This window comes from Triturus cristatus, chromosome 5_2, assembly GCF_964204655.1.
Source record: "Triturus cristatus chromosome 5_2, aTriCri1.1, whole genome shotgun sequence".
In the NCBI taxonomy this organism is placed as follows: domain Eukaryota; kingdom Metazoa; phylum Chordata; class Amphibia; order Caudata; family Salamandridae; genus Triturus; species Triturus cristatus.
The window spans coordinates 1,092,706,594-1,092,732,373 of NC_140588.1; the positions used below are offsets into that span (position 1 = coordinate 1,092,706,594).

The following is a 25,780-nucleotide window of genomic DNA, read 5'->3' on the forward strand; positions in this document are numbered from 1 at the left end:
TAACCCCCAATACCATCCTCGGGGAAATGATGGAACGCTCGGTCGCAGGCAATGGTTCCTTAACTGCAGATTGACGGGACAGGGCGTCCGCCTTTCGGTTTTCCGTCCCCGGCCGATATGTGATGCGGAAGTTGAACCCCGCAAAGAAGATCATCCACCGCAGCTGCCTGGGAGAAAGGTGTCTAGTGGCCGTCATGAACTGTAGGTTCCGATGGTCCGTGTACACCGATACCACATGTCTTGCCCCCATCAACCAATGCCTCCATTCGGTGAAGGCGTCCTTGATTGCGAGAAGCTCCTTCTCCGCAATATGGTAGTTGCGTTCGGCGTCGTTGAGTTTGCGGGACATGTACGCAACGGGATGAAGCACCCCTGTGTCGTGGTTGCGTTGGGACAAGATAGCCCCCAGCGCCACATCCGACGCGTCCGCTTCCACCACGTAGGGAAGATCCGGATCGGGGTGAGCCAACACCGGCGCCTTACCAAAGGCGCTTTTCAGGGCCTCAAAGGCTTTGTTCGCTTCAGGGGACCAGACAAACTCCTTGGACTTCCTCAGTAGCTGTGTGATTGGGGCCACCACTCCTGAAAATCCATCTATGAACCGCCTGTAAAAGTTGGCGAAGCCAATGAAACTTTGGACGTCCTTCACGCTTTGGGGCACCGGCCATTCTTTCACCGCCTTGATCTTTCGTTCTGCCATCTCCTGTCCCTCTGGACTCAGCATCACTCCGAGGAATTCCACGGATGTGACGTGGAAGTCACACTTGCTGAGTTTACAAAACAGCATGTTTTCCCTCAGCTTTTGGAGCACAGCTTTGACGTGGTGTACGTGCTCCTCCACACTGGACGAATAGATGAGGATGTCGTCGATATATACGACCACGTAGATATCCAACTCCTCTCTGAATACCTCATTCAAAAAGTACTGAAAGGCTGCCGGGGCGTTGCACAGACCGAACGGCATGACGAGGTACTCAAAAAGGCCGAACCTGGTCTTAAAGGCGGTCTTCCACTCGTCTCCGTCCCTCATGCGCACCAGATGGTATGCCCCTTTCAAATCCAACTTGGTGTAGATACGAGCTTTCTTGACCTGTTCCAGAAGTACACTGATGAGAGGCAAGGGGTACCGATTTTTTATGGTTATCGCATTCAATGCCCTAAAGTCCACACAGGCTCTCAGCTCCCCATTAGCCTTCGGGATGAAGAAGAGTGGCGAGGCGGCCGGAGACTTGGACGGGCGGATGAATCCTAGCTTGAGGAGTTTATCCAGGTACCCCCGGAGATGCACGTTTTCAGGCTCCGTCAGGGCATACAGCCTGCCGCTGGGAACGCTGGCCCCTGGCACCAGGTCGATCTGGCAGTCAAACTGTCTATGTGGTGGTAGCACTTCCGCCTTCACCTCATCAAATACATCCTCAAAACTGTGATAAGCCTGGGGGAGAGCCACATCTTTTTCTGCCGCTGTAGCCACCGTCTGACTCCCGCTCTCATCTGCGTCAAGGGATTCCGTTCTTATTCCACAATGCAGGATGCAATACGGTGACGTCATTTCGATGCGATGTGTTGGCCAATCCACAAAGGGGTTGTGTTTCTGTAGCCACGGCAATCCCAATATGACGCCATATTGGGGCGCTCGGATGATGTTAAAATCGATTTGTTCCAAATGGTTCCACCCATATCTCATCGGAAGGACCCCCGTGTGCTGCCCGATGGGCCCCGTCACCAATCGCCTTCCGTCTACAGCATAGACGTCTTCGGGTACAGCTTTGGGAAGAAGCACTAGCCCTAGCCTGCATGCCTCGTTGTGGTCCATAAACATGCCAGTGGCCCCTGAATCCACCATGGCCACAACGGGTATCCACTGGTCATGCACTCCCACGTGCACCGTGATAAACAGGTGTCGTTGTCCCTTAGTGACCGAGTTGGAAAGTGAAGGGATGAATGAGTGACTCCGAGATGCCCCTTCTCTGGTCTTGGAGTCCTCTAGTTTTCCGCCGGTATGTCCACCACGGCTGTTTCCCGACCGGTTGGCCCGATAACGTGACGTCTTCGGTTTGGCAGGGCATTCACGTACGTAGTGGCCTTTTTTGCCACAATATAGGCACAATCCTTGTTTACGGCGTGACTCTTTCTCCGTGGCTGTGAGGCTCGCTCGTATTGCGCCGATGTCCATGGGTTCTCCCTTGGATGCGGTGGAAGTTTCAGGACTTCCCACCGTCACATAGGATGGAAGGGATTTTCCTTTTCTCCCATGATCCCCCTTTCTTTCACTTAGCCTATGTTCCAGCCGTAATACCAGGTTGATAAGGCCCTCACATGTCTTGGGTTGAGGGTCAATATGAGCCACGGCGTCCTTGAGCTCATCGCACAGCCCTTGATGGAAGAGCGCCGTCTGTTTAGCAACAGGCCACTTGGTTTCCGCAACCAGCCTTCGGAACGCGTTGAGATACTGCACCAGGTCGTTGGATCCCTGTCTCAACTCAAGCATTTCACGGTCCGCCGTGTACGAGTCAGCCCTTCTGTCGAATACCTTCAGGAATTCCTCGCGAAAAGCACCCCAATCACATAAGAGGGGGTCGTCCCTGCTCACCAGAGGTACGGCCCATTGTGCCGCGTTTCCAGCCAAATAGGATATAAGGAAAGCCACACGAGCCTGACTCGTGGGGAACGCCTTTGGTTTGCACGATAAATGTAGCGCCACTTGTGTGAGGAATACCTGCACTGTGTTAGGATCCCCACTGTACCTCTCTGGTGTTGCCAAGGGGATGGCTACCGGCATTTCCACTACTACCGCAGGGGTCTGATTCGTGAGGGAGGTGCTGGGCGTGAGCGGGTCCAATTGGATAGCATCCAGTCTGGCTTTTACATCGGCTGTTTCTTGCCTAGAGGCAGCCACTTCAGCTTGCATGGCCGCTAAAGCAGCCAGCACATCATCAAGTGTTGCCATGTCTGTTATCGACCGGGAGACAGTTAGTGTTATTAAGGTCGGATATTTTGTAACGCCCTGAACGTCTCAGGATCGTTTAACAGACACGACAATGAAGACGCAACCACTAGTGAAGGGTTAGTTGTTTTAATGAAGGCAAATATAATACAAAGAATAAACAAAAGTTATAGTCACTGGAATCCTCCAGGCTAAGTACGTTACCAGCCCACAGCACGGATGGTCCTAACCGTCCTCTGCATATACGCCGGTCCCGGCGTATGCCAACAGAGGGCAGAAATGAAATGGCCGACAATGCCAATCGGTAGGCTGTGAGGGGCACGAAGAGTGTTGGGGAGAATCGAGGAGTCAGGGAAACACCCAGCCGGGGTCTCTACCTGAAGGGAGCAGCCGCTCAACCTCTTCCTCAGACTGCACCGGGACGCGGAGTCACCGCCTGGTGATGCGTCACCGATACCCCAATCACAAGCAAGAAGACTGAACCGAGAGCAGCCGCTCGATCGATCCTGTGGACTTCCGAGTCTGTAACGCGGAAAACACCTCCTGGTGTGCGTTACAGCTGGCAGTCCCTGTGTCTCTGGTCGGGCTGGGAGTTACGACTCCAACCAGCAAAAGCGCCACTGCGCTTGGACTCAGCCGAGTCAAAAAGCGAAGCTCAATGGTTGACCGGTAGAGCTTCCGGGTCCTTCACAGGTGACGATGGGGCAAGAAACGGCCCAGGGAGTAACGACTCGACCTACCTCCGTTCTTGCCTTACTGGAGCACCACTCCGGAACACTGCTCTTCACGAAGCAGGTACGTCGGTGTGAACACAATATCCGACAGCGTTGTACCTCCCGGTTCCTCCCTTTATAGGGCGTGTTTTCCTTGAGTTATGTAACAGCTCTCCTGTTTACATAAGGGCGTGTTTCCTTGAGTTATGTAACAGCTCTCCTGTTTACATAAGGGCGTGTTTCCCTTGAGTTATGTAACAGCTCTCCTGTTTACATAAGGGCGTGTTTTCCTTGAGTTATGTAACAGCTCTCCTGTTTACATAAGGGCGTGTTTCCCTTGTATGACAGGAATTCTTGACACCTACCATGGAGACATAGACCCTGATGACCAGCGGGACCCTGATCAAACTTGGGGCGACCCTGTAGACCCAGGTGCACCTCTCGATGCACAGGACACACAACTCTATGGGGCAAAAACATCTCCCACAGAGGATACTGCAGCCTTCAACGCTCTTATTGAACGTGCTGCGAATAACCATGGGGTGCAGCTTCACTCTGACACCATCGAAGATGACTTTCTTATGGACACTTTCGCATCCTCAGAAAAGCATGTAAAGACTCTGCCCATGTTGAAAGGTGTCCTCAAACCAGCCAAGGACATTTTCAAGGAACCCACCAGGGCACGAGTGATAAACCCCAGGATTGATAAGAAATACCGATCAGCACCTGGGGATCCTACTTACATCAGGGGCCAATTACCACTAGACTCCATTGTCGTAGCGAATGCTCGCAAAAGGGCACACTCGCAAACAACAGGTGACGCTCCTCCCCCAGACAAAGAGTCCAAGGTGTTAGAGACCTCTGGCAAGCGAGTTGCCGCCCAAGCTGCCAATATATGGCGCATAGCCAACACTCAAGCGCTCCTTGCTCGCTATGATAGAGCGCATTATGACACATTGGAGCAACTACTCCAACATCTCCCTGACCAGTTCAAAGAAGGCGCAGAAATTCTCATCAGAGAGGGACAGCTACTCACGAATGCTTCCATCAAGTGTGCACTAGATGCCGCTGACACAGCTGCCAGGGCCATAAACACAAGCGTCATGCTGCGACGACATGCCTGGTTACGAATCTCTGGATTCAAGCCTGAGGTACAAAATAATATACTCAACCAGCCTGTCAACCCCGACTATTTATTCGGGCCGGAGGTTGATACCACCCTTGAGAAGATAAAAAAGGACACGGACACTGCAAAGTCCATGGGCGCTCTCCAAACTCAGTCCTTTCGGAGCGGCTCCTTTCGTCGCCCCGGAAACAAGGGAGCAGGTAGAGGACAGGGGTCACAACAAACGTATAACAAAGGCAATACACAGACCACCTACGATAAAAACACCCGAGGTGGATATCGTGGCTCCAGTACAAAGGGCAGAGGACGCGGCTACGGCAACACCAGGTCCTCCCCCAAAAACAAGCAGTGACACCCTCTCCCTTCCTCCCGACCACATAACACCTGTCGGGGGAAGGCTACAAAGGTTCCTGTCCACGTGGAACTCCATCACCACGGACAGGTGGGTCAAAGATATTGTCAAATACGGTTACTGTCTAGAGTTAACCTCCACTCCACCCACAATACCACCAAGAAACCGTCCTATGTCCTCAGAGCACTTAACGCTCTTAAAGCAGGAGGTGCAAAGTATGCTTCTAAAAGGCGCTATAGAGGTCGTACCCGTCCACGAGCAGGGTACGGGAGTGTACTCCCTCTACTTCTTAATACCAAAAAAGGACGGGTCACTCAGACCTATATTAGACCTGAGACCCCTGAACTGGTACATTCTTTCAGAGCACTTTCACATGCTCACTCTCCAGCAAGTCCTTCCGCTTCTCAAGCAGGGAGACTTCCTAGCCACGCTGGACCTCAAGGATGCATATTTCCACATCCCCATTCACCCCTCACACAAAAAATACCTCAGGTTCACTGTTCAGGGGCAGCACTACCAGTTCAAAGTCCTTCCCTTCGGCGTGACAACAGCGCCCAGGGTTTTCACAAAGTGCCTAGCTAAGGTGGCAGCACATCTACGGAGGCAGCACATACACGTCTACCCCTACCTGGACGACTGGCTCGTTCAAGCGAAGTCAGCCCAGCAATGTGCCAGCCACATGTCCCGCACCATTCACCTTCTTCACAGTCTGGGATTCTCACTAAATTACCCAAAGTCCCATCTCCAGCCCGCACACGTACGACAGTACCTAGGTGCGACTATAAACACTCTGGAGGACACAGCTCAGCCAAATTTAGTGAGGATCCACAGCATGCAACTGCTGATCTCCAAGTTCAAACCCAAACACTCGCTTCCAGCGCAAGTGTTCATGCAGTTGATAGGCATGATGGCCTCCTGCATCTTCATAGTCCCACACGCGAGATTACATATGCGCCCGCTTCAGGAGTGCCTAGCACGTCAGTGGAATCAGGCTCAAGGACAGTTGAAAGACCTAGTGTTGGTGAGCGGTCGGGCATACAACTCTCTGCATTGGTGGAATCCACAAAACCTTTGCAAGGGCCGACCGTTCCAAGAGCCTGTTCCACAAATAGTACTGACAGCGGACGCGTCTCTCCAGGGATGGGGAGCTCATGTACTCCACTACACAGTGCAGGGACTATGGACGACACAACAGAAGAAAATGCACATCAACCTTCTGGAACTGATGGCAATCTTCCTGGCCATGAAGGCATTCAAAGTACATCTATGCAACAAGGTCGTGTTGATCCGGACGGACAACATGACCGCAATGTACTACATACAGAAACAGGGAGGAACACACTCTCCACAGTTGTCTCATCTGGCTCAGAGCATGTGGAAGTGGGCCATTCAGAGGAACATGTTCCTCATGGCGGAACACCTCCCCGGCAAGGACAACCAGATGGCGGATCTGCTCAGCAGACACAGCCACCAGATGCACGAGTGGGAGTTACACCCATCAGTACTCCAGCCGTACTTCCAGCAGTGGGGTCATCCAGAGATAGACCTGTACGCTTTTCCCCCAGCGCCGTTGATACCGCTGGTGGCTCGCAAACTCAGACAACACTCCCTGACACTCGTCCTAGTTGCTCCTACGTGGGCACGCCAGCCATGGTACACCACCTTCCTCGAACTTTCCGTGGTGCCGCATCAAAGGCTGCGGATCAAACCCGCTCATTTGACGCAGAACCATGGAGAGATTCAGCACCCAGATCCGCAACAGCTGAACCTGGCAATCTGGCTCCTGAAGTCCTAGAGTTTGGCTATCTCAACCTGCCACCTGACTGTATGGACATCATCAAGGAGGCCAGGAGACCCACTACAAGAGCTTGCTATGCAGCCAAATGGAAAAGGTTCGTCATTTATTGCAGTAATAATGACATTAACCCGCTGGACGCATCCATCCAAAACATCATTTGCTACCTATTACACCTATACCGATGCAATCTGGCGTACACCTCTATACGTGTCCATTTGACCGCAATATCAGCCTATCTGCAAACCAGGCAGCACCTCTCTCTCTTCAGAGTGCCTGCCATCAAAGCATTCTTGGAAGGACTCAAACGAGTCATTCCTCCAAGCCACCCACCGGCTCCAATGTGGAACCTCAACCTGGTCCTCACACGCCTAATGGGTCCACCCTTTGAACCTCTACACTCATGCGAGATTCAATTCCTCACCTGGAAAGTAGCTTTCCTCGTAGCGATCACTTCCTTAAGAAGAGTTAGTGAACTCCAGGCACTAACCGTTCAAGAGCCATTTATACAGGTTCACGCCAACAGGGTCGTACTACGTACCAACCCCAAATTCATGCCCAAAGTAATATCGCAGTTCCACATGAATCAGACGATCGAACTGCCCGTTTTCTTCCAAAACCCACAAACTGTCGCAGAAAGGGCACTCCATACACTAGATGTACGAAGGGCCCTCATGTACTACATCGACAGGACTAAACCCTTCAGGAAGACAAAACAACTGTTCGTTGCCTTTGCCCCACACCACAAAGGTAACGCCATCTCCAAAGCAGGGATAGCCAGATGGATAGTTAAGTGTATTCAAATCTGTTATCAAAAGGCAAAACGCACATTAACTATTCCGCCACGAGCCCACTCAACACGTAAGTTAGGGGCTTCCATGGCTTTTCTAGGAAATATTCCCCTGCATGATATATGCAGAGCAGCCACATGGTCCACTACACACACATTTACTAAACACTATTGCGTAGATGTGCAGTCAAAACAGTAGGCAGCTGTAGGACAGGCTGTTCTCAAAACTCTTTTTCAGACCGCTGCAGCTGGCACGGATAGCCGCCGCAATTAAAGGGCACTGCTATACATTCTATGCACAGATATGAATTCAGCAGCCCACATGCCTCGAACTGAATATGCTACTTACCAGTATGCATCTGTTCTTGGCATGTAGGGCTGCTGACATTCATATCGCCCTCCCTCCTCCCCGGCGCCTGTCGCAGCTGCAGCTCTCAGAATTACTGTAAAGCATGGTCATCACTTTCTGTATCTACTCCATCACTGCCACAATGGCGAAAAACAATCTGAGGATGGAGGGTATGCCCATGCGCACTGTAGTCCAGGGGAGGAGTCACCTATCCAAGGATACTTCAAAGACTCTTCCAAGACAACAACGTGCAAACATCCGGACCCAACACTAGGCGGCGATCTATGCACAGATATGAATGTCAGCAGCCCTACATGCCAAGAACAGATGCATACTGGTAAGTAGCATATTCAATACAGAGCCACTTTCTCACAATCAATGCAAATGTTGACTATGAAAACGGCATTTCTGGTAGACCTAACCTCGCTACGCAGGGTGAGCGAACTGCAAGCACTAACGCTACAAGAGCCCTACATACAGATACACAAGGACAGGGTTGTCCTGAGAACGGACCCACACTTCATGCCTAAGGTCGTGTCGGCATTCCATTTGAACCAGAGTATTCAGATACCGAGTTACTTTCAAAACCCCACTTCGAACGCAGAAAAGGCTCTACACACTCTAGACGCTAGGAGAGCGGTGATGCACTACATTGAGAGGACCAAGGAGCACAGAAAAACTCAGCAGCTCTTTGTGTCCTTTGCATCAAGCTTCATGGGGAGACCAGTGACAAAGGGCACCATTGCTAGATGGATTGCACTAACTATACAGTTTTGCCACAATCAGGCAGGACAGGAGCTAACGGAGGGGCCTCAAGCTCACTCCACAAGGAAGGAAGGGGCAACCATTGCCTTTCTGGCAAACACGCCCATTCAGGACATATGCCTGGCGGCAACATGGGCTTCGGTGCACACGTTCACCAAGCACTACTGCGTGGACATACAGATGAACAAGGAAGCACAAGTAGGAAAGAAGGTGCTTCAACACATATTCAACGACCAACGCTCATCTACCACCCAGCCGCCACAAAATTAGGAAAACCGCTACAAAGTCTATGCACAGCATAGTGAATCCAGAAAGATTCACGCTGCAAAACGAATAGTTTCTTACCTGTCGGTGTAGTTTTGCAGCTTGAAGATCTTTCTGGATTCACTAGCGAACCCACCCACCTCCGCCAGGAAGATGAGGCTGGAGGAGGAGGGGGAAAAACAGAGGTACAGAAGGAATGAAATACTACAGAAAAGTGGACATATAAGTTAATCATTCGCGTAGGGTTAAAAAAAAAACAAAAAAAAACGAGAGGAAAAAAGAACCCGAAGATGGCGCCCCAAAGGTGGGACTTCCGCAGGAAGCACGACGACGTCACGAGAGGTGCACCAAATGGTGGGACGTCGACGCCCACCTGGGCTCCAAAAAAAAACCAAAAGCAAGACTACGAATCCGGACCCAACCACCAGATCGCGGAATAATGCACAGCATAGTGAATCCAGAAAGATCTTCAAGCTGCAAAACTACACCGACAGGTAAGAAACTATTTGTTTCCTCCCATAGGATAACATTGACACTTTTTCTCCAAAAAGATTGTAAGTGTGGAATTTTGAAACCTAAAAATATTCTTTAAAAATCACACAAATAAGCAAACCGTGTTCACTCACCTGTGTGCAGGAAATGTCCCAGTGCTGAATCTAGGTATCCAGCACTGAGTTAGAAAAGTAACATGAAAAGTAACTTACTTGTAATTTACTGTAGAAGGCTATTCATTCCAGTGTACTGTATGTGCTAAGTGTTGCATACTACTGCTCCCCTGTAAATCAAAGTACAATTCCTATTGCATCTTTCAACTGTTCTATATCCAGTAACTTATTACTGAAACGTATTCAATGCTTACCTGTACCAGGCTTGGTTGGTTCTAAAAATAAACAGTATATTTTTATACAAAAACAATTGGCCTAGAGTTCAGTTCGAGTGTGTGAATTCATTTGCTAACTGAGTGTGTACAACAAATGCTTAAAACTGTCCTCTGATACTGTCTTACTGCTCGACCAAGCTACCACTATTAGAGAGTAAGGTTCTATCTAACTTTAACCTCTGCCCACCTCTGGGGAAACTTGGACGCTATACACACTATACATCATTTTGGTGTAGTATATATAGAGCCAGTTTCTTACAGTAATTCACTGAAAATGCCTATTCATTTCAATGTACTGTATTTGCTGAGTGTTGCATGCTACTGCTCCCCTGTAAATCAAACAAAGTACAATTTATATTGTATTTTCAAACTGTTCTATACTCAGCAACTTATTACTGATAAGTATTTAATGCTTACCTTTGCCAGGCTTGCTTGGTTCTAAAAATAAACTATTTTTTTTTATACAAAACAATTGGCCTAGAGTTCAATTCTTGAGTGTGAATTAATTTGCTGACTGAGTGTGTACATCAAATGCTTAAGACTGTCCTCTGATACTGCCTTACTGCGCGACCACTCTACGACAGAGTAAGGTTCTATCTAACTTTAACCTCTGCCTACCTCTGGGGACACTTGGACTCTATACACACTATACCTCATTTTGGTGTAGTATATATAAAGCGTTTCCTACAACTACTATACATGAGTACATTTCTTTCATTAGCTCTGCTCCTGTATGAACTGAACATTTAGCTGCTTTTATTCCTTGGTATATCAGAGCAATAATTTTGTGCTGTTCTTCACAGAGCAGTGGCGGCCTATCTCCGTGCACTAAGCTTGAGTCCCAATCATGCTGTGGTGCATGGTAACCTGGCGTGCGTGTACTATGAACAGGGGCTCATCGATCTGGCTATCGACACCTACAGACGGGCAATCGAGCTGCAGCCTCACTTCCCTGATGCTTACTGCAACCTGGCCAATGCTCTCAAGGAGAAAGGAAGTGTATGTATTCATAGTTTACATTGCGGGGTAGGCTCTGACTGGGATTTCGGATTGTTCAAGAACATGGTATGAGTAATGCAGTTGGGGCATCTGCTTTACCAGCACAACATTTGTTTCATGTTGCACAGAGATGGTCCTTCCTCTGTTGAAGGGATATTTGTACCGTGAATGGCACTCGTACTAGTGAATTGTGAGCATGGGTTAAGGCATATTTAAGCAAACTGTTGTGCTCGTTTCTAGCCATTAATTAAAAACTGAGCTGTCAAGTGCTATGTCCTGATGGAGTTGGGTTTTCTTTATTCCACAGGTTACTGAGGCAGAAGAATGTTATAATACTGCTCTACGTCTCTGTCCTACACATGCCGATTCGCTCAATAACTTGGCAAACATCAAGCGAGAACAGGGGAATATTGAAGAGGCTGTGCGTCTCTACCGGAAAGCACTAGAAGTAAGCAAAAGAGATGTTCAAAAAGGTTTCCTGTTAATGGGCACTTCAGATGAACAGAGGGAGTTGTGTAGCTGTACGTTATCTGGCAAGAAGTTTGTTTATATGAGGGAGTTTGTGTGTAGTTAACCCTGCTCATTCTTATTTACCACCTGATCCACTGGATACAACGGTGTCCTTTAAAACGTACTCATGTACTGAACAATTATCCTCAAGATGCAGATTTAGCAGTTGCTGACGATTGTGTTATGGAAGATGGGAGATCATGCTGATGGATTGCAATTTATTTTTATTTGGATGGAATAGTTACCCTGTTTAGTAAATTTTAATGTGCCCACCTACATTGAAAATGATCATGAACCAGAAGATCTATTGGGCGTAATTTATACGGTAGTAAAATCCTTTTTTTTTTTTCTTTAACAAAATATATATTTGGATAGTTTTGTGAATACGTAGCCACACTTCTTGTCTGTATCTGTTCCCTTTGCCAATGAAGGCTGCAGCGGCAGGGTAAACTAGGTTAAAGGGAGTGGGCTGAATACATCCATGTTACTAGGTTTACAGGTTGCAGGAAGGGGTGTACACATCAGCTGGCATGTCGGAGATGATCAGAATTATAATTTGAAGCACACAGACTATAAACAAATCTCTAATTTTGCCAAAATATCCGTGAACCATACATCCTACAAGTACATGATCAAAATCCCACTCCCATGTCCCCGATAAGATAAATTTAAGACTCCATGTTTGGGGAATTTAATAGACATTTACTGGGAAGAGCCGGTAGTCTGTCTCCCCAAAGACGTACATTTAAGTAGAATTGTGCTCTGAACTAGAAATCTACTGCCACCACCATTGGATACAGCATTGCTAGAAGTGAGAGTGGCAGCCACCTTCAATCAGAATTGAGGATACTTCCTCACATCAAAGCCCCGCGCAGTCAGTAACCATCACAAGCATGGAGCACCTCCAGTGACCTCATGATTGACACCACTAGATTTAACATACCGGACTGCTAAGAACAATTGAAGTGGCAGGGCAATACTATTTTAAAAGCCATGCAGAAAGCGCCATTGTAAACCACTACCTTGCTGTAGATAATGTTTTGGCAGCTTGACTTTGATACCCAAGGATAGTGAAGTGCCCAAAGGAGAATTATTCAATTGGAGCTGCAGTGTTCATTGTTTGCTTTGTATAAATGTAGGAGCTTTGCATTTGTGCTGCAAGTTATTTGCCTCCAGGACTGGTGACCTTAAAATGTCTCTTTGATATTGGACAAGGTGTGAGAGAAGATAGGATGTTCTCCTGTGAAAAGGTCTGTAGTTAGTATTCTGGTGATGCCTGAGTAAATAGGTGGGAATCCTCCCTGTTGTATTAACAAAGAGGTAATGCGAACAGTCCTTGCTCCTAACCTGATCTTGTTGAATGTTTGCAGGTCTTCCCTGAGTTCGCAGCTGCTCATTCAAACTTGGCCAGTGTTCTTCAACAGCAGGGGAAACTCCAAGAGGCCTTGATGCACTACAAGGAGGCCATCAGGTATGACTTTGATTCTGATGATATGGTGGTCACTTAAATTAAACTGAGCCCTATTTAGTGTGGGTCTTCACTGAGTGGAAATCTGAACAGTTCGGGTGTTTGCTTGAAATTGAAGGTCCTGTTCTTTAAATTGGGCCTTGTGTAGATCAGCTCCCATTCCTTCTTGTTGGAGATTACTAGTGGATGCAATTTGTTGCCAAGCTGTGGAAGGATTCCATTAGAAATGGTTTTGTTAAGTGCTGTTATTGTTACAGAATCAGCCCTACATTTGCTGATGCCTACTCCAACATGGGAAACACACTAAAGGAGATGCAGGATGTGCAGGGAGCTCTGCAGTGCTACACTCGAGCCATTCAAATCAACCCGGCTTTTGCAGATGCCCACAGTAACCTGGCCTCCATCCACAAGGTGGGTTTAGAGCCCATTTCGTTTTTTTTTTTTTTGCTGCAGTTCCTATTTTTCCCCCTTGAAATGCATGAAAGTTAATTTCCTTAATTCACTTGCTCATATCTTGGTGAGAACTGTATCATGATCATGGTGCTTGAGCCTTAATTTAGTTGAATTATGAAGGATCGCTTCACTGTGTGAAGCACTTGTAAAAAATCATTCAGCCTCTTCTCATGGGCAAACAAGGCGAGCTCTGATCCAGTTTTCTACTACTGAGACCAACTTTGGCGATCTTATTTGTGTTGTACTTCTCTTTTCTCATGCAAATGCCTTAAACATAAGAGGAATACAAATAAAATCCAGTACACTGGAGGCTATAAAATGCAAGTTATGTTTAAGAAACAAGCAGTACGTGTTTCTCTGACATTATGGTGTAAATGTTGAGTCCGGGCTCCAACTCTTATTGTGTTTACTGTTAATTTTACATGTCTGTTGAAGGAAAGTGCCCTGTTTTTGCATAGTTACCCCCTAACCTTTTGCCAGATACCTGATTCACTTTGACTTGATGTGCCCTGGTTCCCAGCCAGTCTGTGTGAGAGAGTGCCATCTTTCTTGCATGGTATGCCCCCACCTTTTGCTGAATTGCTGAATGTACTTTGAGTGTACCCTGGACTCCTGCCAATCAGGTTCCCAGGGCCTATGTTCCTTCCCTAAAAATACAAAACCCAAATTGGCAAACCCTGGCCACATGTCAGCCCCAGGTAAATGTTACCTTAGGTACCCAGGGCCTTGTGACCAGGGAAGGCCTCTAAGGGCTGCAGCACTGATTGTGCCACCCTTAGAGGCCCTGTACCCTTACACACACACACTGCCCTTGCAGGCTGGGTGTCTGGGTGCAAGACAAAACAAAGTCGACATGGCACACATCCCTGTGGCATGCCCATCACCTACACTGCCATGGCATACATCAGTCACCCCTCTAGCTGGGTGCCCTATGCCAATGGTGTGGGCATAGGAGCAGGAGCCCTGTGCCACTACAGTACCCAGGTCCATTCCCGGGCACTGTACGTGCAGTGCTGCCATTTAAGAGTACATGGTGCTGAGAGCTCGTCAAACACGAACTCCTCAGCACCATAATGGCAACACTGAAGACTGGGAAGTTTGGTATCAAACTTCTCAGCACATTAAACCCACACTGATGCCAGTGTGAGATTTAATGTACCAAGCACCCCAGAGGGCATCTTAGAGATGCCCCCTGAAACCTAACCTACAATCCATGTCTGTTCTGAGGCTGCCACACAGCAGACATATTGCTGGACCCCTGGGTGGGAGAGCCCCTGCTCTCCTGGGCCTGCAACAATGCACATCTTGGGCGAGGTGCTAAATCTCCTCCCCCAGGATGGGCAGGGGGAAGCTTCAAAGGCATGCCGCCTCTGTGAGCTTCCCCAGGCCCCTGCAACCTCCAACTCTGGCGGGAAGCTTTGGTCGGAAACCCCAAATAAGGACAGGGGATGTGCCAGCCTGCCAACCCCACCCCTCAGGTGGGGGAGGCGAGGTGAAGCACATCTCCGGGGTCTCGCCATCATGAAGATGGGGAGCCCTACCCTATCAGGACTAGGCTACTGCCCCCCTCCCACAGGAGAGAGGCAGGATAGGGGGTGTACCCACCCCAGGACAGGGACCCATTGGTCCCTGCCCTTCACCTACCTGTAACGCCCCTAAATCTAGTATTTAGGGGCACCCTGAACCTTCCTATTCCAGATTCAAAACTACAAAGAAGAGCAAGAAGAAAGAAGACCTGCCCTGCAGCTGCTAAGAAGAGGAAGACACCAACTGCTTTGGCCCCAGCCCTACCGGCCTGTCGACCCTCGAACCTGCTCCTGCTCCAACCCGGCATCTCTTGTGGCCAGCCACCTTTTGGCTCTAAGCCCCTGGGACTCCCATGAGTAGAGGCTCTACTCAAAACCTACCTCTAATCCCTGGCAGCAGCCCGGAACCGCGAACCCAGCACACTCTGCACCAGCCAAGCCTGGCCAGTGCCGGAGTGAACAAAGACCCCGAGGACAACCCCACGGCGACTGTGACCCCGAGTCCGGCACCCAAGGACCTCCCTCGACACTCCTGAAGAAGCCTGCAGCCTCAGAACAAGGTGCCCCCCCTACCGCGATCAACAGAGGGTAAGATTTCCCGACACCAAAAGGCACCCATGCACGCGGCGCCCCGCGGCCCCCTGTGCCCAATCCCGGGATACCTACCTAGCCTCCAACTACCCAACTTACCTCTCGAAGTGGTGGTGGCACCTGAAGAATCCTCGTCCCCGAGCTTGCAGTCTTTTTCTAAACCGGAGGTTTCCCATTGAAATCAATTGAGCGCCCGAAGGCTCAAAAGCACTCTGCACCCAGCCGCCCGAGTGGCCCCGGCAGTGAAAACTCTACACCTACCTACTTCCCCACTTGCCCTGAGTAAGTGACCAGGAGCCCAGCTTCCACAGCCGCGTGGCTTGCCAGTCAGCAGCCACCAACCAAGGCCCCCCTATCCCTCATAGGATAACATTGGACCGAACTCTCTCTGCACCCGGCCGCCCTAGAGTCGCTGAGGGTGAACCAACTGTACCTACCTGACCCTGGGGGACCCCTGAGTCTATGCCCAGAACCTCAACTCTGCCAGTCGAGTACTTACCCTTAAACCGCAAACTCTATTTTCCTCATAGGGTAACATTGACTGGCTTTTTCCTGAAATTTCTTCTAAGTGTGGACTTTTCAAATCGTAAAATATTCACCAAAAATGAGCCGAGTAACGAAAACGAAGTTACTCACCTGCTCTTAGGTGAGCTCCCAGTGCTGGATCTTGGTGCCCAGCACTGACTCTGAAAAATACTTACAACTGTAGTTGCCCTTAACCCAATTTTCTTCCATAGGAAACCATTGACTGTTTATCTGTGAAATTTCTTCTAAGTGTCGATTTCTGCAATCTTTAAATATTCTTCAAAAATCGTATATCTGAAAACCTAATTACTTACCTGTTTTGGATAAAGGTCCCAGTACTGAGTCTAGGCACCCAGTACTGGATTACAAAAGTAACGAGAACATACTGTACCTGCAACTTGAATTTTCTTCCATAGGGAATCCTTGATTGTTTGCTCTGAAATATTTTCTGAGTGTCAACTTTTAAAATAGCTAAATATTAGTTAAAAATCGTTACAGTATTAAAGTTGAATTTCATCAACTGATTCTGAGAACTGACCCAGGACTGAATCTAGGATCCAGTCCTGGAATGACAAAAGTAATCTAAAAAGTAATCTGTTGCAAATAACTTGAATTTATCATTGAGCTCAATGTATTGTGTTTAGAAATAGTTGCCTACTGCAACTACTTGTAACTGTTTACTAAAAAGTCTACTGCATATACAAAAGTATTTTTATGAAACCTCTCCTGTCGAGAAAGTATATTTTAATTCCAAGTGTTGGTTCTAAAATAAAACAAGCATATATTTTTTTAGATATAAACCATTGGCCTAGAGTTCAGTTATTGAGTTTGTGAGACCATTTGCTGACTGAGTGTGTACAACAAATGCTTTACACTGTCCAATGATACTGCCTTACTGCTCGACCAAGCTACCACTTCAGAGAGTAAGGTTATATCTAACTTTAACCTCTGTTAAACCCTTGGGGTCTGTGGACTCTGTACACCCTGTACCTATTAAGGAACAGTATATACAGAGCCACTTTCTCACAGGGGGTACCTGGTTCTGAGGCTGCAGGCGTCGGGAGCGTCTAGGTGAGTCCTTGGGTGCCGGATTCGGGTTCACAGTCCCCGGGGGGACTTCTTCGGGGTCTTTGTTCACTCCGGCACTGTGTAGATGTGCTAACTAAGCAACAAGCTAGTGTGGGCCAGGCTGTACTAAAGACACTGTTTCAAACCACTGCAACGGATACCGGTGGTCGCCGCTAGGGTTGGGTACTGCTATATAATCTATGCACAGTGTATAATCTGCAGCTCATATGCCTCGAACGGAATATGCTACTTACCAGTATGCATCTGTTCTTGGCATGTAGAGCTGCAGATCTATACACGCCCACCCGCCTCCCCGGCTACCTGTATCCGTTCCAGTCTATCTTATTTAGATACAACACACATGGGTTTCTTTACTATTATCACTACGCTCCATCTTTTCCCTGCTGGCGAAAAACAATCTGAGGATGGAGCCGAAGCCCATGCGCAGTACGGACCGAAGGAGGAGTCACCGAACTCGTGACTTCCAAAGACTGTCCAAGAACAAAAACAAACTGCAAACATCCGGGCCCAACACCAGATGGCGATCTATGCACAGTGTATAGATCTGCAGCTCTACATGCCAAGAACAGATGCATACTGGTAAGTAGCATATTCCTTACTATTGCAATCCAAACTGTTTACAAACTGCATTACTATTGTAAAGTATTTATTGCGTACATGTGCCACGCTTGCTTGGTTCTAGAAAATAAAATCGCTAAAAGAATATGTTCGAGGCATATGAGCTGCAGATTGTACACTTAGCATAGGTCGCCATCTGGTGTTGGGCCCGGATGTTTGCAGTTTGTTTTTCTTGTTGGACCGTCTTTGGAAGTCACGAGTTTGGTGACTCCTCCTTCGGTCCGTACTGCGCATGGGCTTCGGCTCCATCCTCAGATTGTTTTTTTCCGCCATCGGGCTCGGATGTGATACTTCGTGCTCCGGCTTCGAACTTCTACGGTTCCAGCCTCGACGGAAAATCCTCGATTCTTCGAGTTCCTCATCATCTTCATCTCTCGAAGAGGCACTTTTTTCCGTCCCGTACATCGACACCGGCCTTCGGGCCCTCCGCGACTCCGGTCCCGGCCGATGGAAAGGACTCCGTTTAAAAAGTGCCCAAAATGTGGGTCTAAATTTCCCCACACCGACCTCCATCAGGTGTGTAACCTTTGCCTCTCTCCAGAACACGAGGCTCGAGACTGCCCCGCCTGCAAGTCTTTTCGATCGAAGAAAACGATCCGAGATCGAAGAGCTCGACGCACCATGGCGCACTCATCCTCGACAGCTCCACCGGACATCTTCGGAGACGACGCCGAAGCTTCGGGGCAGACACACACCGAACTGGGAGAAGACATCGTCAGCGCTTCCGAGGCCGACGACTCCGACCTGGAGGACGTAACACCAGGACAGCGGGCCGTGAGTACAATGCCCCCTCCCAGCCCCGCACCGAAAACCAAAGAGACTCCGGTTACTCCCTCGCCTGCCGGCCTGGGCAAAACCAAAACCAAAGCCTCGATCACCCCACCTTCGGGCCCGGTGTCGAAGCACTCAAAGTCTCACGGCAGCTCGGGATCGAGCCAGCCGACGCCCGGTGCCGATAAACACCACTCGGCACCGAAGCCTGCAAAATCCAGCTCGACTCCGAAACCACCGGTGCCGAAGCCTGGACACTCGGCGCCGACCAAACACAAACAGAAATCGGTCGGCACCGACGCTCCGGCGCCGAAACAGCACTCGACGCCAAAACAAACGGAGACCTCCAAAAAGCATGGCGTACACAGAACATCGAAACCTCCGGTTCCGAAATCGCCGGTGCCGACAGACGACTCGGCGCCATTGGCTCTGTTTACACCAGACCCTTTACAAAAGACTTTGTCCAGAGATCCAAAGACTGGCCTTTTGACTGTGATTACTAAGAAGCGTCGCCTTGAGGCTCCGGCTCCTCCTCCTCCACCCAAAAAGAGGGACTCAGCTACTTCTCCCCTTAGAGTACCCTCCCCACTGCCACCCCCCCTCCCACTACCACCCCTTCCACCCTTACCCCACTACGATCCGGCCCCATCCCCAGATCCGGATGACGGGGACCCGGACAATGACCCAGGGGACGCCCCAATGGATTCCACTCCACCAGGGACCCCAGATCCATGGGAGGATTATAATAACCCTGATGTACCCAATGTACCTCAAGACGACCTATACCCATCAAGGCCGTCTCCTCCAGAGGACTCTTTAGGGTTTCACCATTTAGTGCAGAGAGCAGCACACTACCATGGGGTAGACATGCACACTGAACCAGTGGAAGAAGACTTCCTACTGGATACATTTGACTTACAAGACCGTTCCACTGCTATTTTACCCATGCTTAAGGGTGTCACCAAGCACGCCACAGAGGTATTCAAAGACCCTGTCAGAGCCAGAGTACTAAACCCTAGAATAGAGAAGAAGTACAAGGCGGCACCCACAGACCCTGCATACATCAAGGGCCCTGCTCCTCTAGATTCCCTAGTTGTCTCCACAGCTAGAAAGCGGGCTAACTCCCAATCCTCAGGAGATGCCCCACCACCAGACAAAGAATCTAAACTTCTGGACGCGTCTGGTAAACGCACCGCCTACCAGGCTGCAAACATGTGGCGCATTGCAAATACACAAGCACTGCTTGCGCGATATGATAGAGCACACTATGATGAATTAGAGGCTCTTATGCAGCACCTTCCAGACAAATACAAACGCCAAGCTCATGACCTGATACAGGAGGGCAAACTAATCACAAACACCTCCATTAAGTGTGCCCTCGATGCAGCAGACACTGCTTCTAGAGCCATAAACACCAGTGTCCTGCTTCGCCGCCATGCCTGGCTCAGGATATCAGGGTTCAAGCCTGAGGTCCAGACATCAATACTTAACCACACCTTTGACCAGCAAACACTCTTTGGACCAAAGGTAGACGAAGCGCTCGAAAAAATGAAGAAAGATACAGACACAGCGAAGTCTATGGGAGCGCTCCAGACCCAAGCCTCTAAGCGTTCCTTTCGACGCTCGTCCTTTCGTGGCACAGGTAGAGGCTCCTCCACCGATAATGCCTCTACCTCCTACAAATCCCCTCCTCAAAATACCTTTTCAAAGGGCAACCAAAGAGGTGGTTACAGAGGCAACAACAATAAGGGCAGAGGCAAAACCAACAATACCCGTTCTGCCACCCCACCCGCACAATGACTCCCCTTCGCTCCCCCCAGACCATTCCACTCCGGTCGGGGGCAGACTACAAGATTTTATCCACGTATGGGAGTCCATAACATCGGACAAATGGGTGACCCAAATCATTCGGTCAGGGTACTGCCTCGAGCTAACATCTACCCCACCCAATATCCCACCAAGGCACCGTCCAATGTCCCAAGAGCATTCCACACTGCTCAAACAAGAGGTACTCTCGCTCCTCCAGAAACACGCTATAGAGCAGGTACCCGGCAATCAACAAAATCTAGGGGTCTACTCCCTATATTTCTTAATCCCAAAGAAAGACGAGACCCTCAGACCCATTCTGGATCTCCGGCCTCTAAATACCTACATACATTCAGACCACTTTCACATGGTCACCTTACAACAAGTCCTCCCACTCCTCTGCCAGGGAGACTTTCTCACAACACTGGATCTGAAAGACGCGTACTTTCACATTCCAATACACCCCTCTCACAGGAAATACCTCAGGTTCGTGGTGGACGGGCAACATTACCAATTCAAGGTTCTCCCCTTCGGGGTCACCACTGCACCACGGGTGTTTACCAAATGCCTAGCAGTAGTAGCAGCACACCTCAGACGTCAACATGTTCACGTCTTCCCTTACTTAGACGACTGGCTGATAAAAGCCACGTCCTACGACCAATGTGTGCAACATACAAACAGCACCATCCAACTGCTTCATCAACTAGGCTTCACGGTGAACTACAAAAAGTCCCACCTCATACCATCTCACACGACGCAATATCTCGGGGCCACTATAGACACCTCAAAAGGTATTGCCTACCCAAACTCAGCCAGAATCACAAGCATTCTAGCCTTACGCAAGATATTCCTTCCTCAACACTCTCTACTAGCAAGAGTGTTTATGAAGCTCATAGGGATGATGGCGTCTTGCATCTTCATAGTGCCCCATGCAAGACTTCACATGCGTCCACTTCAGGAGTGCCTAGCACAACAGTGGAACCAGGCCCAGGGTCAGCTGACGGATCTGGTGTTGGTGGACGGCCGCACACATCACTCTCTGCAGTGGTGGAACACCACAAACCTTTCCAAGGGACGGCCGTTCCTGGACCCGGTTCCTCAAGTGACTCTAACAGCGGACGCATCGCTCTCCGGCTGGGGAGCGCACCTCTTACACCTCACAATGCAAGGTCTATGGACGCCACAGCAAAAAACGCTCCACATCAACCATCTGGAGCTTTTGGCGATCTTTCTAGCCCTAAAATCTTTCCAAAAGCAGATTTCAGGCAAAGCAGTCCTCATTCGCACAGACAACATGACTGCGATGTATTATATACAGAAACAGGGGGGGACACACTCTCACCAGCTCTCCCGCTTAGCCCAGAGCATATGGAGATGGGCAATTCCCCAAAACATTTTTCTCCTGGCACAACATGTTCCAGGCGTACAAAACACCATAGCAGATCTGCTCAGCAGACAGACTCAACAACTACACGAATGGGAACTGCATCCACAAGTTCTTCACCCATTCTTCCAACAGTGGGGGCATCCTCAAATAGACCTCTTTGCCACCCACGAAAACAAAAAATGCCCAAGCTTCGCCGCCAGATACCCACACCCATTGTCCAAGGGCAATGCGATATGGATGAACTGGTCAGGCAGATTTGCATACGCCTTTCCACCTCTCCCACTAATTCCATTAGTGGTCAGGAAACTACAACAGCACTCCCTCACACTCATTCTGGTAGCTCCGACGTGGGCCAGGCAGCCGTGGTACACCACGCTACTACAACTATCAGTGGTACCACATCAAAAACTGCACCTGTCCCCATGCCTCCTAACCCAGAACCATGGAGAAATCAGGCACCCGGACCCAGCTCAGCTCAACCTGGCGATCTGGCTCCTGAAATCTTAGAATTCGGGTACCTTAACCTTCCCCCTGATTGCATGAACATCATCATGGAAGCCAGGCGCCCTACCACTAGAGCATGCTATGCCGCAAAGTGGAAAAGATTTGTAATGTACTGCCGTAACAATACAATCAACCCTCTAGATGCATCCATACAGCACATCATATGCTATCTGCTCCATCTTCACAGGTGTAACCTGGCGTATTCATCCATACGCCTACACCTAGCAGCGATCGCTGCTTATCTACAAAACAGACAGCATTTGTCACTCTTCAGAGTGCCCGCTATTAAAGCCTTCATGGAAGGCCTTAAACGAGTAATTCCTCCCAGGGCACCACCCTCCCCTGTATGGAATCTAAATTTGGTCCTTACACGACTAATGGGTCCGCCCTTCGAACCAATGCACAAATGTGAGCTACAATTTCTCACCTGGAAAACAGCTTTCCTTGTAGCTATCACTTCCCTTAGAAGGGTGGGTGAAATACAAGCGTTCACCATACAAGAACCATACATACAAATGCATCACAGCAAGGTCATACTCCGAACTAATCCGAAGTTCCTGCCCAAAGTCATTACCCCCTTCCACCTCAATCAATCAGTGGAATTACCTGTCTTCTTTTCGCAACCCCAATCTGTTGCGGAAAGGGCCTTACACACACTAGATGTGAAGAGAGCGTTGCTATATTACATACAAAGAACGCAACCCTTCAGGAAGACCAAACAGTTGTTCGTTTCCTTTTCTCCACCACATAAAGGCAACCCCATCTCAAAATCAGGGATAGCTAGGTGGATTGTAAAATGCATACAAATTTGCTATCAGAAGGCAAAGAGAACATTATCTGTTCCCCCTAAAGCCCACTCTACAAGAAAGTTAGGGGCTTCTATGGCTTTTCTAGGGAATATACCCTTAGATGACATATGCAAGGCAGCCACATGGTCTACACCGCACACATTCACAAAACACTACTGTGTAGATGTGCACTCCCAGCAGCAAGCTAGGGTGGGCCAGGCTGTACTAAAAACACTCTTTCAAACAGCTGCAACGGATACCGGTGGTCGCCGCTAAGGTTGGGTACTGCTATATAATCTATGCTAAGTGTACAATCTGCAGCTCATATGCCTCGAACGGAATATGCTACTTACCAGTATGCATCTGTTCTTGGCATGTAGAGCTGCAGAGTTGTACACGCCCACCCGCCTCCCCGGCTACCTGTATCCGTTCCAGTACATCTTATTTAGATACAACACATGGGTTTCTCACTGTTATTACTACGCTCCATCATTTCCCTGTTGGCGAAAAACAATCTGAGGATGGAGCCGAAGCCCATGCGCAGTACGGACCGAAGGAGGAGTCACCAAACTCGTGACTTCCAAAGACGGTCCAACAAGAAAAACAAACTGCAAACATCCGGGCCCAACACCAGATGGCGACCTATGCTAAGTGTACAACTCTGCAGCTCTACATGCCAAGAACAGATGCATACTGGTAAGTAGCATATTCCTTTTATACAAAAACAATTGGGTCTGAAGTTTAGTCTTAGAGTTTGTGAATTCATTTGTTGACTGTGTACAACAAATGCTTAACACTGTCCTCTGATACTGCCTTACTGCTCGACCACACTACCACAAATAGAGAGGAAGGCTCTATCTACGTTTATCTCTGCCAACCTTTGGGGTTCCACTGGACTCTGTGCACACTATACCTCACTTTGGTATAGCATATACAGAGCCAGCTTTTTATAAAGTTCCCAAGGCAATTCTCTCTGAGAAGCCTTTGTTCGATTGAGGCAGATACTCCTTAATGCCCTCCTGCCTCTAGCTCTCCTTCCCAGAGTTCTGAAGAAGATCAAGAACAAGTGGGCTCAACTTATGCTAGTTGCTCTGGATAAGGCTAGGAGAGCGTGGAACCAAGAACTTCTGGCCATGACCATCGTTCGTCCTATCCGGCTACTGCTTTGGAAGGGTCTCAAGTCGCAGTGCAGGATCCTATATCTGAGCCTGCAAAAAAGTGAAATGCTGTGTTTGGGGCATATGAGCTGCAGATTACACACTGTGGATAGATCGCCATCTGATGTTGGGCCCAGATGTTTGCAGTTGTTTCCTTTTGGAAAGTCTTTGGAAGTCACGAGGTCGGTGACTCCTCCTTTGGATCATACTGCGCATGGGATTCGGCTCCATCGTCGGATTGTTTTTTCCCGCCATCGGGCTCGGATGTGTTCTTCACACTCCGGTTCCGAACAGTTTCCTGTTCTTCTGATCGGCGCGCAATCCTTCCATTTTTCTGCAGTATTGTTTTCGATTGCGATCTTGTTGGATCTGTCAGCCCTAGGGTGGTCTCCCCATCTATTTTTGATCGTGCCTCATTTTTTCCACCCTCATTTTTATGTTGGACTTAGGTCTCCGGGCGCCTTTTCATTGCCAACCAATGTTAAGGTGCAGGTGCTCCCTTCTCCCAAGATGGCTGCCACAGGCCCCTGCTACTGCAGAGTGGTCTTCATTAGTAGCACCCTAGCTGCCAGGAGCTGGCTGGGACCCCACAACAATGTTGCGACACCAGCCTGCCTTTTTTGTCCCCTAGGTAGAATGGGGAAGCTCCTGGAATGTGCTGGAACCTTCTAGAAGGGAGGTGTGGTTTTTACTTTTGCCGCGTTGGATAGAGGTCACCTGACCTAGGGATACTTAAGTGAGGGAGGGAACATTCTCTAGTCAGTTGGCCAGTGGGATAAAGCAGAGCTGGAGAATCCACGCAGGAGTTTTAGGCAGTAGGGCCTAGCCAGGGACTTATGCCTCTGAGAGTGACAGGATTTAGGTGCTGCCTCTTAAGTGAGTGAGGGATCCTGTAAAGCCCACTGATCTTGCCCAGCAGTAGGAGGACCCAGGGAACCTCTGCCCAGCCTGACTAGGAGGGACCTAGTCGCCAACTCAATCCCTACCTCCCAGAACCAGAACCCCCCAAGGGCGCCAGAGACATCTGCGCCATCAAGACTTCATATAGCAACTAATTGCAGAAACTGAATGCTGATCCCTCATGACACGACCGCATGCTGAAACTGAATACTGAGACTTCGTGTCAACACCTGAACACGGAAACCATATGCCAAGCTGATTGTGGAATTGCTGGGGATCGACCAGGTATTAGCGCTGTGACCCCTGCGCTCCCTGACCTGGCCTGGGACCCCCTGCAGCAAGCTCCGTCGAGCGCGGAACTCTCTGCTAAATTTGACCCCCCCCCTGCCCCCCCCCCCCCCCTTCTGGCGCGGGGGCTAGAGCGCACTCACTGCTGCGGCCCGGAAGCTTGAAGTGTGCCTCCATCGTGTCGAGGCCCGCGGAGAAGCCCGGGGCCCTGTCGCTGCCGTCGCAGCTGCGGGAGAAGGTGCGTGAGGCTGTGGCCTGCCCCCGTCGCTGAAGAATCGGCTGCGGAGACCGGAGCTGGGGTTGGACGCCTCAAGACGTCGAGATCAAGGTAAGCCGGGAGGCTTGGGACGGACCCCGGTGCGCCCCCTACTGACCGGGAGCAGCACCGCACCCTGAGACCCTGGTTCCCCTCCGTGGGAGTT

The 25,780-nt window shown here is 49.4% G+C and overlaps 1 protein-coding gene across 4 annotated transcripts in view; it reads left to right on the forward strand.

Annotated features, from left to right (window-relative positions):
* Nucleotides 1-25,780, forward strand: part of OGT (O-linked N-acetylglucosamine (GlcNAc) transferase) — a 668,897-nt gene that overhangs the window by 201,653 nt on the left and 441,464 nt on the right. For all 4 annotated transcript variants that reach the window (XM_085608464.1, XM_085608465.1, XM_085608463.1 and 1 more), the window contains exons 7-10: nt 10,782-10,977; nt 11,285-11,425; nt 12,858-12,958; nt 13,213-13,366. In XM_085608464.1, the coding sequence (XP_085464590.1) occupies nt 10,782-10,977; nt 11,285-11,425; nt 12,858-12,958; nt 13,213-13,366 (592 nt within the window). The remainder of the gene's footprint in view (nt 1-10,781; nt 10,978-11,284; nt 11,426-12,857; nt 12,959-13,212; nt 13,367-25,780) is intronic.